This window comes from Rhinolophus hipposideros (genome assembly GCF_964194185.1).
Source record: "Rhinolophus hipposideros genome assembly, chromosome: 2".
In the NCBI taxonomy this organism is placed as follows: Eukaryota; Metazoa; Chordata; class Mammalia; order Chiroptera; family Rhinolophidae; genus Rhinolophus; species Rhinolophus hipposideros.
This window is the reverse complement of record NC_138048.1, coordinates 62,206,718-62,225,256: the sequence shown is the minus strand read 5'-3', so window position 1 is coordinate 62,225,256 and position 18,539 is coordinate 62,206,718. Positions and strand designations below refer to the sequence as shown.

The 18,539-nt window shown below is 43.0% G+C and overlaps 2 protein-coding genes across 2 annotated transcripts in view; one reads left to right on the top strand and one right to left on the bottom strand.

The window, feature by feature from the left end:
• The window catches only part of ABCC5 (ATP binding cassette subfamily C member 5), an 80,501-nt gene extending 78,770 nt beyond the window's left edge, over positions 1–1,731 (bottom strand). Inside the window, exon 1 of the mRNA XM_081062774.1 lies at positions 1,623–1,731. The gene's annotated coding sequence lies outside the window, so the exon portion shown is untranslated. The remainder of the gene's footprint in view (positions 1–1,622) is intronic.
• On the top strand, positions 1,226–16,601 carry LOC308510126 (5-hydroxytryptamine receptor 3C-like; the record flags this gene model as incomplete). Its single annotated transcript, XM_081079134.1, has 9 exons — positions 1,226–2,066; positions 12,452–12,618; positions 12,993–13,037; positions 13,486–13,595; positions 13,867–14,036; positions 14,208–14,368; positions 15,647–15,851; positions 16,021–16,236; positions 16,372–16,601. 9 exons carry the CDS (start codon positions 1,226–1,228, stop codon positions 16,599–16,601), a joined length of 2,145 nt encoding a protein of 714 aa, XP_080935260.1.
• Positions 16,602–18,539: the final 1,938 nt, after the last annotated feature.

Here is an 18,539-nt window from a genome sequence, read left to right as displayed (position 1 = left end):
AGAACTCCCGATAACCAAAGTTTATTTCACTTTATTTCAAGTTATTCCATGTATAAAGGGTGTGGGGAGCAGTTTTCCATCACCTCTAACACTCCTGCTTCTTTAATTTCCTGGGAAAAGAGTCACAGCCTGAGCGTAGGCAGGCCTGGTGTGGGCACAAAGTTACTATCTTTTGGCCTTGAACCCACAAGAGGACTCCATCTTCTGTGTATCAGAGATATAAGGCCGGGCCCTCCACATGGAGTTTTTGACATGGAGGCCAGTCAAAAACTAAGAAGCCCAATAGGTTTTGGAAAGAAACAAGACCCACATCTGAAGAAAGCAACTAAGGAAGAGTCACTAGGCTAGACTATTTTGAAAAATACGATTTGCATAATATTTCTCTCTTCTGTTCTCCCTTAAAGTTGTTTAAACGTCTTTTTTAAATGCTAACTTGCTGTAGCTAAGAAAGGATAAAAAGGAAAGGATTTTTGTTTATGTTTGAGCCAAGCTATGCAATGGCACTAGCAGAATAACCAAAGTGGGAGAACCCCCAAAAAATGCCAGACTGAAAAATCAACAGAGTTGAGGCCACTTGGTCAGCTGCCTTTTTTAAAAATCAAGACTCCTTCCAGTAATAAAAGTGTACAATGAAGCAGATGAAACTGCATGGGGGTTGCACAGGATTAAGAACTATAATTACACAGACTGGTGTTTCCAAATTGCCTTCATTGTAACACAACTTGGGTTTCCAACACCTCAGGAATCTGATTCCAGGCCCTGAAGCTGCGGAAAAAAAAGGAGCTAAAAGTATTTGTATTTACCACCCTCCTGCCATCCACTTGTTGTGCCTTCAACCTTCTGCACCTTTCACTTCGCTAGAGACCCCAGTGAAACCTATCCATCTCCTCCTTCAAAACCTTCTGAAACTTTGCCAATCTTTCCTGTGGCTCCTGCCTCTCCCTCATCCCTACATAACCAAATGACCCTTGTGTAATAAACACAAAGCATCGTGCAGCTCTTTGTGGTGGAAGTGGAAAGGGTACTGACGACAGTCGAGAGATCTGGGTTCCATTCTGGGCTCTGCCCAGGGTTTGCAGTGCGTGCTTAAGTCACGAACCTCTACTTACCCACTTGTAAAAAAAAAAAACCGAGAGGATGGCTTCTTAGGTCGCTGGCAGCTCGGAATCTCCAGGGTGCGGCGTGAGCGGGGGTGCCCCAGGCCGCCCAACCCACTATCGTGAGGATGGGGACTTTTCTCAGGCCAGCTTCGCCTGGGATGCCCTGGCCGAAGGGCGTTCCCATGGCCAGTTCGGGCCTGGAAAGCGGACAGCGACCCACACCCACGGACGCAGCACCCCCTGGTGGCCGCAGCCGAGAATGTAGCCAGCACCTTTGGCCGCTCATCCCACCCTACCTGCCTTCCCACGCCAGTACCTCACCACGAGTCCTCAAGGGTGGCGTCCCAAGAAGGGGGCGGCGGGAAACCAGCGGGAGGCCAGACCCCATTTCTCAGGACTTCAGCTTCCCCCGAACTGCTTGTATCCCCGATCACAGCCCGCCAGCCCCCGAGGAAACACACGGGGGTGATCCCTGTGCCAACCGAGGGAAAAGGAAGAGGTGCGGCGGTAGCCGCTACCTACCTGTGCCCCAGCTCCAGTACCGCCGCACCGGCCACTCGACCACGCTCCCGAGCATCAGCTCTGGAGCAAAACAAGCCTTTATAGCGGCATTGGCCGGCAGACTGCGCAAGCGTGCTGCACAAAGACTCCCCATGACTGAAGGGAATTGTAGTCCCGCTTCCAGGAGCCCGAGGCTGAGCACGCGGCAAAGGACTCAATTTCCCAGAAGCACCGCAGAAGCCCTGGGGGAGGTGCAAGCTGCTCCCCCTTTCCACTGCACTCCTAGGTCTGCACCATCCTTCCCAGGACTTCTGCGAGCCTGTCTAGAATCTTCTCTGAGGCCGTGTTCCCCGTGGGTTGCCGGGAGGGTTGACAGTAGCCCTCTGTGGGCCGGCAGCCCGGTGTTTGTAGGCAGGGAGGTCCCGACTGTGTGCAGCCGTTTAGACACCAGAAAACACCGTGAAGGTCATTGTAGCCTCTATGTCCTTGTCGCCAGCCAGCCCCAAATCTTATCTGTTGTGCACTTAACATTTGACTACTGCTTGCTCAGGAATCCACGCTGCGTTCTGATACCACCTTTCTCACTTGTATCCCACTGCCCAACACGGAGTGTGTGCTGCCTGGTTTCTAGATAATAAAATGCCATGACCACAGTTTTTAGAGTGGCAAGAGCCTTAGAAACAGTATGCCAATTCATCCCTTTTTTTTATAAATGAAACTGAGGTTCCAAAAGAGATTGATCATTTTATTTCTCTTTGTGTTTCATCTGTACCTTCAACATGATCATAATATAATGTAACTACTCTCTGTTGAGCGCCTACCTACTCTGTCTCTGGTGCTTTACACACAATTCTTGTTTCTTTAATCTCCATAACCACCCTATGTGGAGGTAGTATTATGCTTATTCATTTCAGAGATTCAAAAAATAAAGGAAGGTAAAGTGATTTGTCCACCTTTATACAACTAGTGTGAAGACACTAATGTGTCACAAAGCTGGAATAATTAACAATGTTATTGCACGAGGATGGATTGATATATCAGTGCAATAGAATAAAGAACCTAGAAACAGACTCATGCATATATGTAAACTTGATCTGTAACAGAGAAAACATTACAAATCAATAGGAAAAGGAAGATGATTCAATAGATAGTGCTGGCACAATTGGTTATCCATAATTTTAAAAATTCAAGGATTACTACTTCATACCACACAGAAAAATCTATTTCAGGTAGATCAAAGGCCTAATTTGAAATGGAGAACTTGAAAACATTTAGAAGAAAATGTGAAATATTTTTGTGAACTTGAGAGTAGAGAAGAACTTCTCAAACAAGATACAAAAATAAGAAAGGAAAGACTGATAAATTTTTACAATATTAAAATTTAAACTTTTGTACATGGTGCCATAAGTGAAAAGATAAAGCACAAGTTATAATTGACAAAGTTTTTAACATAAACTATAAAATAATTTCTACAACTCAATAGGAAGTGGCAAACAATCCAATGGGAAAATAGGCAAATGGTATGAACAGACAGTTCACAGAAAAGGAAACCACAGCAGCTACTCAAATATGTATGAAAAGACACCCAATCTCACTAATAATCAGGGAAATGGAAATTAAAATACCAATGAGTTACCATTTTATGCCCATCTAACAGGAAAATGTAAAAATCTGACAACACCAAGTGTTGTCAAGGATCTGGAGAGATAGGCTATTTCACACATTGCTGGTAGAGTGTGAACTGATTGAACCACATTAAGGAACAGTTTGGCCAAATTCAATAAGTTGGAAATGGATTGTACTGTTAAACCGCAAATAGACTCCCAAAATTCAGTGTGTAAGAATCCTAGGTGAGTATATCAGATCAGCAGTGCAGTTCTGCTTCTTGCAGTTCGTCAGAGACCCAGAGTGACAGTGGCTCCGTCAGATTCAACATTGGCTCCCAAAGTTGCTCTGCTCATTCCTACCACCAGTCACCCAGGTGTGAGAAAGGAAAAAGAGACTGTGGAGATGTGAGCTGGTCTTAAGGCACCAGCCAGTAAATAGCATACCATCATTTCTAATCACATTCTATTGGTGACAATTTAGTCATATGGTCACATTTAACTCAGTTGGCAGCTATGAGCCAACTACAATTCTGTTACAATGCAAGAAGAAAAGAACAGATTTTAATAATAGCTAATGCTTTTTATCATATGTGCCTATCCTTGAACCCAGCAATTCCACTTCTACATATATGCTCTAGACTAGCCTTTCTTTTTTTTTTTTTCTTCAGCACAGACTTTGTTGTGTGTTTTTTTTTTAATTAGTTTCAGGTGCACAAGACAAGGTAATACTTAGACGTTCATCATTTATATCCCTCACACTGTGGACCCCCCTCCCCCCGATAACCCCATCTCCCCACCCACTATCCCTCCAACATCGCACCGAGCCATCACATTATATATATACAATTATAGTTGGCATTCATTATTGTTCAGCTTCAAGTGTACAGTACATTGATCAGGCATCTACATCTTCCCTGAGGTGGTCTCCCAAATGGGACACGTGTCCATCAGATACCCTACAAAATCTTTACAACATTATTGATTACGTTCCCCAAATTATTTTTCAAAAACCCTGAGGCCATTTTGTGGTTACCGATTGTTTTCTAATCCCCTCACCTTCCCCCTTATCCCCACCCCCCCGCCCATCTAACAACCCTCAGTTTTTCCTCTTTGTCCCCAAAACTGTTTCTGATTAGTTCATTCACTTATTCTTTTCTTTAGATTCCGCATATAAGTGAGATCATATGGTACTTGTCTTTCTCTTTCCGTCTTATTTCGCTTAACATAATGTTCTCTAGATCCATCCATGTTGTTGCAAATGGTAAGATTTCTTTTTTCTTTATGGCTGCATAATACTCCATTGTATAAATGTACCACAGTTTCTTAATCCATAGACTAGCCTTTCTTAGAGGGGCTTCTGCATGTGAATTAAGCCTTACACAAAATTATTTGAGTGACTATTTTCTTAATTTTCCCAAGGATAACATAGCTAATATTATTTTAGATGTCCAGGGGAGAAGTTAATTCATTACACACAATGAATACCTCAGGGCATTCGGGCTTAATGCCATTAGCTGAGAAAAGTTGCCCCTGAAGTATATCTCACACATGCGCACAAGGAATATTCGTTGTGCGTTGTCTGTAATAGTGGAATCTAAATGTCACTAGCAAGAGAACAGATAACTAGATTATGGTATTTGTACAATGGGATATTATTATACAGCAATGAAAGAACAGGGCTATTGTGTATAAATATGTATAAATCTCAAAAACAATGTAGAGTAAAATAAGTTACAAAAAGACTCAAATTGTATAAGTCCATTTGTATTAATTTTGTAAACATAAAAATATATGTTATTTAAGGATACACACATAGGTATGGGGCATATGGTAAACAATAATTTTAAGGTATAGTTACCTCTGCTATTGGAGGGAGGGAAATGTGATCAGAGAGGGACACACAAGGGGCTTCACCTGTTTCTGTAATATCTTATTTCTTTAAAAAATGATTTGTAGGGCCGGCCCGGTGGCTCAGGCGGTTAGAGCTCCATGCTCCTAACTCCGAAGGCTGCCGGTTCGATTCTCACATGGGTCAGTGGGCTCTCAACCACAAGGTTGCCGGTTCGACTCCCGCAAGGGATGGTGGGCTGTGCCCCCTGCAACTAGCAATGGCAACTGGACCTGGAGCTGAGCTGCGCCCTCCACAACTAAGACTGACACAAGACAACAACTTGAAGCTGAACAGCACCCTCCACAACTAAGATTGAAAGGACAACAACTTGACTTGGAAAAAAGTCCTGGAAGTACACACTGTTCCCCCAATAAAGTCCTGTTTCCCTTCCCCAATAAAATCTTTTTTAAAAAAAAGACTTGTAAATGTTAAAATTTATGTAAAATAAATTTCAAAGCGTGGAGGTGGGTACATGTGTGCTTCTAATATCATTTGCTGTATTTTTGGTAGCTTTTATGCATTTCATAATAAAAAGTTTCAATATCATAGGAACAAACATTTCTTCTCTCGGTGGATACATGCAATTTAACCAAAGAATCTTAGTTTCTACTGATAAAAATTCCTGAAGTGTCTCTGGCCATCTGGTTGGATAAGGAAAACTTTTTCTCAGCACTCCACAAGCCACCTCGCCAAGGCATACTAGTACTTCCAAACATGTCTCAAATACTGTAGCACCCAAAAGCTACATATCTAATACCCTAATATAAAATAAAAAAGGTTCTAAAATCTCCCTGAAATACTTCAAATGTATTGATTATAGGTCAAAAAAAATAATGGATGAGCTGTATGCCACCCTGGTGCCAGGCTTCAATACACTGTGGCACTATTGCAGTCCCCACCAAGGATAGCCTCGGGCACAGACTTACCTTATTTACATGATCTTGATTGCAAAGCGTCCCCTCCAGGAAACGTGTTTGTGTTGTTAAGTGTTTTAGGGGGTGATACTCTCCACTCAGGCAAGGAGCTAGAGAAGCTGTCTCAATGCAGACTTGTATGTATTTTTAAATAGCATTTATGTTAAATAAGGTACTAAATATACACATGCATTTAGTATTTGATGGAGATACAGTAGAGATAAAACAGACCTGTCTCCTGCCCTCATGGAGCACAGAGTCCCAGATAAATATCAATCCAAATCTAAATTATACCTGTGGTAAGTACTAGACAAGGAGGGTATGTGTTACATCTGAAGGAGGATACAAGTTAGCAAGGTGAAGACAGTAGCTGGTGGCAGGGGAGGGAATACTCTAGGCAAAGGGAACAACAAGTCAGGTGGTGGGAGAAGGAAGGGAATGTTTCCAAAGGCCTGTAGACTATGTTACAGGTCATTAGATTAAGAGCAAAAGGCAACCACTGCAAGGTTTTAAAAGGTGAGTGGTTAAGGGTTGAGAGATCAAATTTGCATTTTGAAAACTGCACTGCAGCTGGCAGAGTGGAGAAAGAATTAGAGGCAGCTAGAATGGAAGAGAAGAGTCTAGCTAGGAATGATTGTTGTCCAGGAAAGAAGGGGTGGTGGCTTGGCCCAGGATTGTGGTGGGAAAGGGAGAGAAGTGGATGGACTCGAGAGAGATTTAAGAGGTAAAATCAACAGGTCTTGTTAATGGATTATATGTGGTGTTATGAGCAAGAGAGGTGTTGAGGGTAACACCTAGGTTTCTGGTTGCAGAACTAGATGGATGGTGGTACGTTCATGGACATGAGAAATGCTGTACCGCCCTACTCTCCTGTCACCCTCCTCTCCCCGGCTGATCAGGCGCTAATGCCAAGTGGTAACGATCCCTGCACATCTGCTGTGGCACACATGTTGAATTCTTCTGCACTTACAAAGACAAAATTTCTTTCTTGCAGATCAATCTTGAAATGAAATTTTCAATCTTGAAATGAATTTTCATTTTCGCGAAATAAGACATTTGTTAAAATTAGTGAACAAATTGAATCTTTTATTTGACATCACGGAAACAATATATGATGTGACAGAATAATGCATCCCTTGAATGGTCTCAGGCAAATTAGAAAAGAAGGTTTAAGATGTAAACAAGGCCAAATGAAAGCCAAATGACATCACAGCGTGTATGCAGACGAAGGTTTCATAGTATTTTCAATCGAGAACTGCAGTGGGATTAGCAGAGTGTTCATGCAGTATAGACTATACAGTAGTATAGTCACATTATAAGTCAGGTCACACATTCCCTTTATGAAAGAAAGTATTACATACTTCCCATCTTTATAGTAATAATTCCCCAAGCTCATTAGCAGGAAGGGCAGTACTTAGAATGAAATGAAGAATTGCTTTAAAAATCTTTTCAAGTATTGTTACACTGAGATACACTATCAAATTGCCCCAAAAAAGAAGGTTGGTGTCCAAAAATTAGTTCCTTGTTAAAAAGAGAAAAATAATTGACAGCAAGTATCTAATTTTAGCAAAATATTATCCAAATTAGTGTTGTGTTGATTCTATAATCTTATATGTACATACTTTGTAAATTAATTTTAATTTTTTTTACAAGAGCTGTAAGTGTAAGAACTTTATATGTGGTTTTATGAATATACATATTTAAGTAATATTATAATGTAAATAATTTAAGTCTACATCAAGAGTTTAGGAGAATTATTTCCCTTAAAAGAGGTATGAACTTTATGCAAGTTGGGGAGACACTGGGCATTAAACCAAAGTTTAGCTTGGTCTGCATGGCCTTCTGTGATCTGGCCCCACGTAATACCACAGCTTCATTTCCTGCCACTCTCCTACTTAAATCTGAGGTCCTGACAACACTATAATTTCCATGGCTTTACTGTAGCTATTCTTTCCACCCAGAACAATCATCTAAATGTACCCAGTTAAAAACAAGCATCACAGGCCTTGAGATTTTGAATCTCCCAGAATAAGAATTAAGGATTATTTACTCAATTGAATAAAATGGTAGTCTGTCTAACATCTGTAATGGTGAGATGTATATGGGGTATTCTCCACGTTATTGAGAAGTATGGACTGGGCACCTGTCAGGCCACAAGAAGGGAGGCAACGGGGTCCCACTAAGAGAAGCTACAAACGGTAGTTCAGCCTTCCCACTTAAACAGGTCTAGGCACTTCTCAAGTGTTTTGCTTTATAAATATGGGCTTTTGATCAGAAGAGATAAACAACTGTAGTCATAACATTTTCAGCATGAATGCCAGTTCAGAAAAATTAAAACTCTATGCAGGCTGCATCTAGTTTTCAATCAAAATAGTTCCTTTATTGAGTCCCAGGATGAAATCACCTGTATTCTTAAAACACAAATTATATACTTTATTGATTACAAGACCACCAAGGAGAAAATTTCCTATCACTTTTCAGTTACTAAAATCTTATTTTCTGAGCATATTTGAGAAATAACAATACCAAAGCATCGTTTTAAACTCTCATCCTAAAATTAGATCTAGGTGGATGACATGTGGCCTGCTACTGGTAGCCTATTGATCTAAAAGAAAAGAAAAAAGCAGATTTCTCCTTGAGTCGGTCTAAGTTTATATTGCTCAGGGATTCAGAAACAGCTTGCAATTCATATTTTATTATACTTTCTAATTGCTTGTACATTCTTATAGTTCTAATAAAATTTCAGGTTTTAAAATACTTATCTAGTTTTTAAAATTTTCTTGATTTATTTATACATAAGCTGGTTGCTTTCTATATTCTCTCTATAGCAAGTTTAAAACAAATTTTTCAAGTTTTTTATTTCTTCTAGATTTATTCTAGTTACCTAAAGCACTATTTCTCCAAAATAATCCATGGAGTAGTGTCCTACAAGATATTCTGAGAAAAAGAAATTTGCAAAGTCAAATACGTTTGGGAAATTATGTACATGATATTCAAGTCACATCAACATGTTAGCTAAATACTCAGAAAAATCCTACAATAATAAAACCTGTTCAGCTTTGTATAATGCAGCCTTTCTCAGACTTCTTTGAATCGAAATAACCAAAATAATTTTTTAGAAACAGCATGCAACATCCTGTAGCACGAGGGTTCGCAGAGAATGCTTTGAGATATGCTGATCTAAAGTCATCTTTAAAAAGAAGAGGAAACTTCCCAAAGAGGAAGGGATTCTCCAATGATGAAGAGGAATGCTGAGAAGAGCAGAGGGATGAACCTTATCAGTAGCTATCTAGCTGAGTGAGGCTGAGAGAAAAGGGGTCATCCGAAGTGCGGTTGCTTCAATCAGTCCAGACAGTTTAAAGTCCAGAAGACTCCATTCAGAACTGAAGTGACCTTCACAATCTCAGGTGAGCCAGCATAACAGTAACAACTGTTATTACTGCCGTTTTTAATGTTACTTCTGCTTCAATTCATTAATTGCTCAGGACGGGAAAGGCACTGCACATACATTACCTCTAACCACATAAACCCCTGCAAGATGGGTTTTATCCTTCCAATTTTAGAGATGAGGAAACCGAGGCTGAGAGAGGGTGACATGATTCCCGCAGTAACGGGATTTGACCTTAGACCTTTCTTACTGAATCACACCGACTCAGTCTGTAAAACTCCTTCATTGAAGCACCTGCTCTCTCCTTGTTCTCTAAGTTACTGATTATCCTCCCTGGAGCCTTCCCTAACAGAAATAATTCTACACTAAAACAGGTTAAACCGTTGATTACTTTGACCCCCTTAACCTTACCATGTCTGGTTTCTGCTACGAACCAAATATTTGCACACTCTAAATCTGATGAGGCCTCTGATTACCTAGGCATGAAATGGTGTTTTGAAATCATTGTTCAAGTCTCTTTAGGAATCACACAAGAAAATTCATCTTAACAGTCAAAGGCAAACTCAAACACCAACAGAGGCTAAGCAGGTAACATAAATGAGGGGGTCTGGGTGGGAATAAAACCACAGAGATGGTGAAGCTCTGAAGACAATATGTTCCATATGCGGGCCTTAACCGTCCTTAGCTTTGGCACCTTGTTTCCAAGCACAAACATGAGCCCAGTATTGATGATCTGATTTTTTGAATGAAGCCAGAAACACAAGATTTTATGTGAAATCTCCCAATTCTAAAATGTTGACAACTGATTTCTTTAAAACATTCGCAGGACCAAAAACAACATAAACTTACAGGCTGATCACTCATGACGTCATAAGTCAACCTCTACTAAAAACAGCATTACCTCTGCCAACTCTCCTCTACCTGCCGGTCACTCCCTCCATCCAGTAGGCCTGGGTCCACATTGCTTTTGATACACTCAAAACAATCCAAAGCTAGAACTTGTCAGTACTGAAGTCATGTTTCAAACCTTAGAGTCTGAAGTTGATCACAAAAAAGGAGACAGGGCAGCCGGATGGCTCAGTTGGTTAGAGTGTGAGCTTTTAATAACAGGGTTGCCTGTTCGAGTCCCGCATGGGATGGAGGGATTAAACTAAAATTAATCCCTGCCACTAAGATTAAACACAGCACCTTGAGCTGAGCTGCTGCTGAGCTGCTAGGGGGCGGCAGGTGGCTCAGTTGGTTAGCGTGCCAGCTCTTAACAACAAGGTTGCCGGTTCAATTCCCACCAGCCCCTCTCCCTTCACAACTAGATTGAAGGAAAACGACTTGGAGCTGATGGGTCCTGGAAAAACACACTGTTCCCCAACATCCCCCCCCCCAAAAAGAAGACAACCAATTGTTTTTTGAAAGATGGCAAGAGGGTTAAAATAAATGCATGTGCCACTTGAAGGCAACGGCAGTCCTTATGTGCCTTTTCTAGGATGCTTCATATGCCAGAGTGACTCCACCGTATGAGGAAGCCATTAGCACTGCTCCAGTGACTAAATATTTTTGCTTCCTTCTCTCCAAACTGATTTTCAAGATTACTTTTGGAGATTAGATTCAGGTCCAATTACTCTCCCTTTGTTCTCCAAGCCACTGATTATCAGGGTCACAGGGTGGGTAGTGCTCCATGACATTCTCTTGGCACCACAGGTGTTTGTTAGAAGGGTGGCTAATGCCACCCGACACCTGTATTATTCAAAGCTAGGGCTCAAGGTGTGGCCTCTGGTCTTTTAAGGTCAACATCATCACTAAGTCCCCAGAGAAGAGCCAAGGAAAGGATGGAAAGAGGTTGTCTCCATCAGGAGAGATTCCTCTTCGGCCTCATTCTCCACCTGCTACTTCAAGGTAAGATGGGACAAGAACACGAGCAAAGAAAACAAATAACTTTTGGGAAACAGAGAAACCAGGGTAATTCTTATTATTCCTAGACAATCAATACTGGATGTTCGTTTTGGTAAAAAATGGAAATTTACAGCACTGACAGCTTTGTACCTCTTTCTAGGATCGTACTAGTTACTTGCTGACTCTCCTCTTTAGTTACTTCTCCACTCCCGTTTCTACTGGCCTCTTGTCCTTCCACGTGGCTTTCTCTTTCCAGGCATATAACCTATCCCCACAGTTTCTGAGTATCAGGTGAGGCTAAAAAGAAGGGAATTATTTCTTAGTTCTCTTGAAACAAATGAAATGGAATAGGGAAGATGCTAAGGGGAAGGGCATAGATGAGAAGACTTGTGAAAGAGGGAAACTTTTTCAGTATAATTTTCCCAGTCTAGAGTATTTTTTCTTGTTCATTATTTAAAATGAGCAGTGAAGGATACTACATCACAGATAAAAATAGATGTGACCACATCATTCTCTGTTTCTGCTCCAAAAAGTACGACAAGAAAGGAGTTAGGTATAAGACCAGTATCAAGAAACTCTCTTTAAGATCATCTCAGTGGTGATGACTACTGAGTTTTAGGAGACAACAATCACAGCACATAGTAAAAACACAATAAATACTAATTAAAAACCTGGGTTCTTCTTTAAGGTCCAACATATCTCACTCTACCTACCTGATTACTTCCCTTATCATTAATTCATGATCATCTCTGCCTTCTTCATATAGTGAGGAGGAGTACTGTGATTACAAAATTTGTCACTGACATCATTCAGATGGCTCAAGGACAGAGATCAGCAATGGAAGGATATTGAGTGAAGGTGGAAAGGTTTGTGGTTGAGTTTGGTAACATAGCAGGACACTGAAACGCTGTGGTCAGGGCGGAGTTTGCATACACATTTGGACAAAGTTTGCATGGAGACAGAATCAATGCAATTAAGGATGGACGCTGACTCAGCTCACCCTCATCGACTTCCACCATTTGCCTACCGGCCCAACCCGTGCTCCCTGGCTAAGGAAGGAAGAGCTCACATGCTTCTCCCATACCCACTATTCTCTCTCTGCGAGGAACACCCTCTAGGACCCAGTCTGGGCACTCCTCTCACAGAGTCTCTGCTCTCTACAGGAAGCGGCAACACTTTCACCATCAATTGCTCAGGCTTTGACCAGGATGGCGTGGACCCTGCTGCCTTCCAAGCAGTGTTTGACAGAAAGGCCTTCCGTCCAGTGGTCAACTATAGCATCCCCATCCAGGTCAACATCTCCTTCACCATGTCTGCCATCCTGGAAGTGGTGAGTCCTGACCCAACACTGCAATGGTCTAGTGGTAAGCAGTGGCTTTCCTCATTGGATTTTGTAAAATGAGGAGCTCATTCTATGGGGTGGGGAGACATGACAGGGAGAGCTACAAAAGCATCACTGCAGGTGAAATCTGTTCTTTCTTAGAATACGCCACAAGAAACATAATCCCAATGGACTATCAGACTATTTTTTTCAGTCATATTTCCCATGTGCCCTGGATTATTTGACCTACATTTTTCAGTGGCTTATGATTAAAAATTATAATTGTCTCAGAGAACAGTCTTGGAAATGAGTAAGAGGTGAGTGGCAGCATTGGACCTGACTTCATAAAGTTAATGATCCTGGACAAAAATTGTTTTTTCCAGAATGAACAACTTCAACTGATGACATCATTCCTGTGGCTAAATGTGGTATGATAGACTCAGTTTCTTCTTTACTATTGTACCTCTCTTTTTCTACTCTTGGGTGCAACTTTGCAGATTACAATGGATAAATTAGAATACTCATGAGTTAGACAAGTTCAAACAGAGCCAGGCCAATAATGAAAACACAAAACTTCCTGACTATTCTGCTAGTTTAGGAAGGCAGAGATGGGGCACAGGGAGAAAGTAGCATAAACGAAGGTCATGGAAGCCAATATTTAAGTGGCCCCATCCAGAGAATTTAAAGCCAAGCTCAAGGTCTCCCTTGAGAGCACTGAGGGAGAAGTGGAAGTAAGACTTTGTTAGTGACTTGGTGACAGCTGTCACCAGAGAGGGGTGGGAGAGTGAAGAAATGGTTGAGAAAAGGAAACTGCAGGAGATAGAGCAAGACTAAAACTGATTCGCCTCATTTGTCCCATGCTGTGCTCTCCTCTAGATCTGGCACAATCAATTCATCAGGTGGAACCCAGAGGAATGTGGGGGCATCAGGACGCTCAGCATAGTAGCTGAGAATCTGTGGATTCCAGATATTTTCATCCAGGAGTTGTGAGTATCAAGGATGAAAAAAGCGTGAAGGAAACCATATCTCCAGGGAAGAGCATGATGAAACTAATAGGGGCCACACAAAGACTCACCTTAGAAAGGAGCGTTGTCTGAGTTGAAGAGCTTACAAAATCCCCAGAACATGGTGATATGTGGAAGGGGGGCGTCAGATGAGTGGGGCTGGAGTACAGGAATAGGGTGACTTGAGAGAGAAAGAAGGCCGAGTCTGATGGGGAACCCACAGCACCCACTTCCCTGTCCTTCTCACATACAGCATGGATGTGGATCAGACACCTCCAGGTTTCATGGCTTATGTAAACAGTGACGGGCGCATCAAATACGATAAGCCAATGCAGGTGGTCAGCATCTGTGACCTGGACATCTTCTATTTCCCCTTCGATGAACAGAATTGCACACTCACCTTCAGCTCTTTCTTCTACACAGGTGAGTGATGCTCACCTGTGTCTGTGGAGAGGGAGAAAAAGGGTTTTGAAAAAGAGGACAGAAAGTTGGGAACAGTGAGGGCATCTCACTGAAAGGGGCAAGACATCCAACAGTCTGGGCAAGGGGGGTGGGCGCATTTGGGGAGGCTGAGTTGTCTGGATCTCTTTGCAGTGGAGAACATGGTCCTGGGCATGGAGAAGGAAGTGCAGGAAATTTTGAACACATCACAGAACCTCATTCAGAGCAAGGGGGAGTGGGTGCTTCTGGGCATCTACCAGAGAGCGGTGAAGATGACTGTGGACACCGGCCAGTACGACCAAATCATTTTCTATGTGAGCTTCGGGGCCCTGGTTGTGATCTTCTCCTAAGATGCATAGCTTACGTTCCCCATTAGAATGAGAGCTCGCCCACTAGGAAGTAAGTTTCACAGGGGCAGAGGTTTGTATTACTTTTTTCACTGATAAATCTTCAGTACCTAGAACAGTATCTGGCTCAGTAAATATTGATGGAATAAATCCTCCCTGAGGAAGAAGCAAAGTTCCTGTGATGGTGGTTCACAGTGAAAGCGAGCTTCCTGTCCCCCAGGGTCATCAAAACTTTTTTGAGGACTGGAATTTTTATGTTTATTTATTTATTTATTTATTTATTTATTTTAAAGATTTTATTGGGGAAGGGGAACAGGACTTTATTGGGGAACAGTGTGTACTTCCAGGCCTTTTTTCCAAGTCAAGTTGTTGTTGTCCTTTCAGTCTTAGTTGTGGAGGGCGCAGCTCAGCTCCAGATCTAGTTGCCGTTGCTAGTTGCAGGGGGCGCAGCCCACCGTCCCTTGCACCGGAGTAGAACCAGCAGCCTTGTGGTTGAGAGCCCATGCTCCAACCAACTGAGCCATTCGGGAGCTCAGCGGCAGCTCAGCTCAAGGTGCCCTGTTCAATCTCAGTTGCAGGGGGCACTGCCCACCATCCCTTACGGGACTCGAGGAATTGAACTGGCAACCTTGTGGTTGAGAGCCCACTGGCCCATGTCGGAATCAAACCGGCAGCCTTCGGAGTTAGGAGCATGGAGCTCTAACCGCCTGAGCCACCTGGCCAGCCCTTTATGTTTACTTTTAAAAAGAGATGGTAGAAAAGTTATGAAGCACTGTCTTAGGGACATTATGATTCCAAATCCTGGCGATCCCAAAATATCCGCCACTGTCTTGCTTTCCCTCCCATTGATCTAAGATTCCACTAGCAAAATCACTCGCAATTAGACCTTGATGAGGAGAGCAAGCAAAAATACAGGATAAAATGCACATGATAACCTAAGAATCTGGTCCCTCAGTCCTGCTAAGAGCATGCTGATAGGGACAAAATTGTACGTGGAGAAAGTTGACCCTTTGGGCCAAGATGGAATGAGGTATGTTTCAGTGGTGCGCAGTATGGCAGAATCAAACCCTGGGAAGGCAGACTATGGTGATTAAGATGACTTTGTTGGAGAGAGAATAGTGAAAGGGACTTAAAGTAACGTTTCCTTACCAGACAGTTTGTTCTGGGACAAATCTCAACTCTTGCTCTTAACTGGCTTGGTAGGCTCCCAGCCTACAACTCACTCGCCTGCTCTCTCCTCCCCAGGTGGACATAAGGCGCAGGCCCACCCTCTACGTCATAAACCTTCTGGTGCCCAGTAGTTTTCTGATTGCCATTGATGCCCTCAGCTTCTTCTTGCCAGCAGAAAGCCAGACTCGTGCCCCATTCAAGATGACACTTCTGCTGGGCTACAACGTCTTCCTGCTCATGATGAATGACATACTCCCAGACAGTGGCACCCCTCTCATCAGTATGGCCCCTACCTCCTTCGGAAGACTAAAAGCAAGGTTGGGTGGGGGTGGGGGCGCAGATGGAATCGGTTCAGAGTGAAAAGGGATCCTGAAAACAGACCCTGTGGGAAAATAGGAAACAGGAAGTCCTAGGTGGTGCCTCTGACACTCACACTGCTTTCCTTCCAGGTATATACTTTTCCCTGTGCCTGTCGATGATGGTGCTCAGCCTGCTGGAAACGATCTTCATCACCTACGTGCTGCACCTGGCCACCACCCAGCCCCCACCCATGCCCCGATGGCTCCATTCCCTGCTTCTGCATGGCACCAGAGCAACGAAATGCTGCCCCACTGTGCCCCAGAAGGGAACTAAGGGCCTGGACCTCCCCCCTGCCCACCTGCCTGGTAACAAAGTCAGCTCTGCCCACACTTCCTCTTCTAACACTTCCACTTCTCTGCTCCTGCCTCCTTGCCTGCCCCCCCCCCACCCCATTCCGGGTGACCTTTGCAGTCTATGGCTGGGTCTCTGTCTCTCCTTAGGTCTGAAGGAGCCCGTGGAGCTGGTAGGGAAGATGCCAGATCCCCGAGAGGCAGAGTTACGTGGGTGCCCTGGGTCAACAATGGCCTGGCAGGAAGACGAGGCCCAGAAGCAGCACTTGGTGGGCCTGTGGGTGCAGTTCAGCCACATGATGGACACCCTGCTCTTCCGTTTCTACCTGCTGTTCATGGCCACGTTCGTCATCACGGTCATCGTCCTCTGGAACACATAGGCAGATGCCCATCTTCATGCTCCAGCCTAGAGCTTCTCTTGGCTCTTGGAAACTAGCCAGGCTCTCATGCTCATCCAAATTCCAGCCTCACAGCCCTGCCAACCACCTAGTTTTCAATTCAGTCCTTCTGTGCAGTCAGACCAGACCTGGATGGTTTCCTATACCCTCCCAGAGTTAGATCCTTGCTCCTACACTCCATCAAGCCTTCCCAAAGTCTTGTCTGTCTGGCGTTTGAGGGTGCAGTTTCCTGGAATACTTCTTTGATTGAATAACCCCAATAAACCCCTTTGCAGAAAGCACTGGCTCTTCCTTGCATTACATTATAATATAAAAAATCTCGAGATTAAGAGTCTTCTTGCAGAAATTTCTCAATACCGCAATATCAGAGCAAAAAGGATTTTCTTTTTCTTTTTTTTGTCCAGCAGACAACATGTGAAAGTGGGAGAGGGGCCAAAATCTATTACAAGGAATTATAATAAAAGAGGGATTGACCTTCTAAATCCAGTTATCCTAGAATAAGCTTCAGAAATTAATAAGTGCCAGAACCAGGCATCTCTTGCTTAAAGAGTGAAGCCTTTCACCGCAGCCTGACATATGACTCATTCATCATTAAGCACTTAGAGTGTTAACATAATCCTGAATTACTGTTAACTGTCTGTGTTGCGATGAGTTGATCTGCCCTTAATGACACTAAGAAAACATTAGGCCAAGGAAAGTATATTTTTGAAAATGGCATCTGCTTTACTGGAAATAACATAAACGCCCCCATATGAACTGGAAATTTCCCCTTCCCAGCACTTGCCTTAGGATTTTGAAAGTCTTTGTCTATTGGTTGTCTCTTCCACTGGCTGCCACTGTACGTGAGAGCCATAGTATGATTTGCTGGGCATCCCAGCTTCAGAAAAGCACAGATTTGAGAGCAATTTAATTAGAACTGAAACATAATCTTTTATTTTTAGCAACCCTTTCTTTTCCTTTCTTTCATTTATTCTACTTTCTATCTGAAGCCAATATTTCCCAGGTCACCACAGGCTAGGAGTAAAAAGAGAGTCAGAATATTGTTTACTAACAGTATTTCCCTGGTTCCTCCTCTCCAGTGTTCTTCCTCAAATGCCCTCCTGTCACTGTACATGCCCAAACAGTGGCAAGGCTGCCAACGTCCTCTAGAAGTGCTGCTGCTAGTGGTACAGGCCTAAGGTCCTAACCCAGTATCCTCTGCAGGAGCATTTGCCCTCTCGGAGCCCAAGCCACTGGAGGCTGAATCTTGTAGCGCAGATGTTCCCAGCTGGATGCTGAGTCACCAGGACCAGCTGTTACTTGCTCTTTCCTTGCAGTTCCCTTCTGCAGGCAGAAGTCCATGGGAATCTGGCGTATTGAGGCAGAAATACCCTGCTCAATTCTGAATCACTCCTTTCACTCAGGCCCCTGGTCTTCCAACTAAACTCATGTCCCTTAATTCTGCTTCTTTTTTCTCCGCATTATTTTTCCAGGAAGATCTTTGGCTCTTCAGTTTCTAGAACTCTGACAAGTACTCCCTTGACCACCCCTAGTCCTCTACGCATGTCCAAGACCTAGTGTATACACAATCTAGGTTCAGATCAGGAGCCCTGATATTCACCTACGGAAATTAGTGTATCTGTTATTATTTTGGCAGTTTCTCAACTCACAGCTTTCTATAATGTGGGCCTTTAGAAAGGACACAGTATAGTAATAGTAATAACTAACATTTATTAATATGTGGCAGGCACTCTTCTAAGTGCTTTATATGAATAAATACAGTTAATCCTTACAGTAGCCTTATGAAGTAGGAACTACACATCAACAAACCCTTGGAGCCAAATAAATGTGTTTTGGAATTTGGAATTTTTCAGATTTTAAAAAAGTAACAATTGTGCATGTGCTGTATGTTATGAACAGCCCAAGTGGGGAATGAGGCAG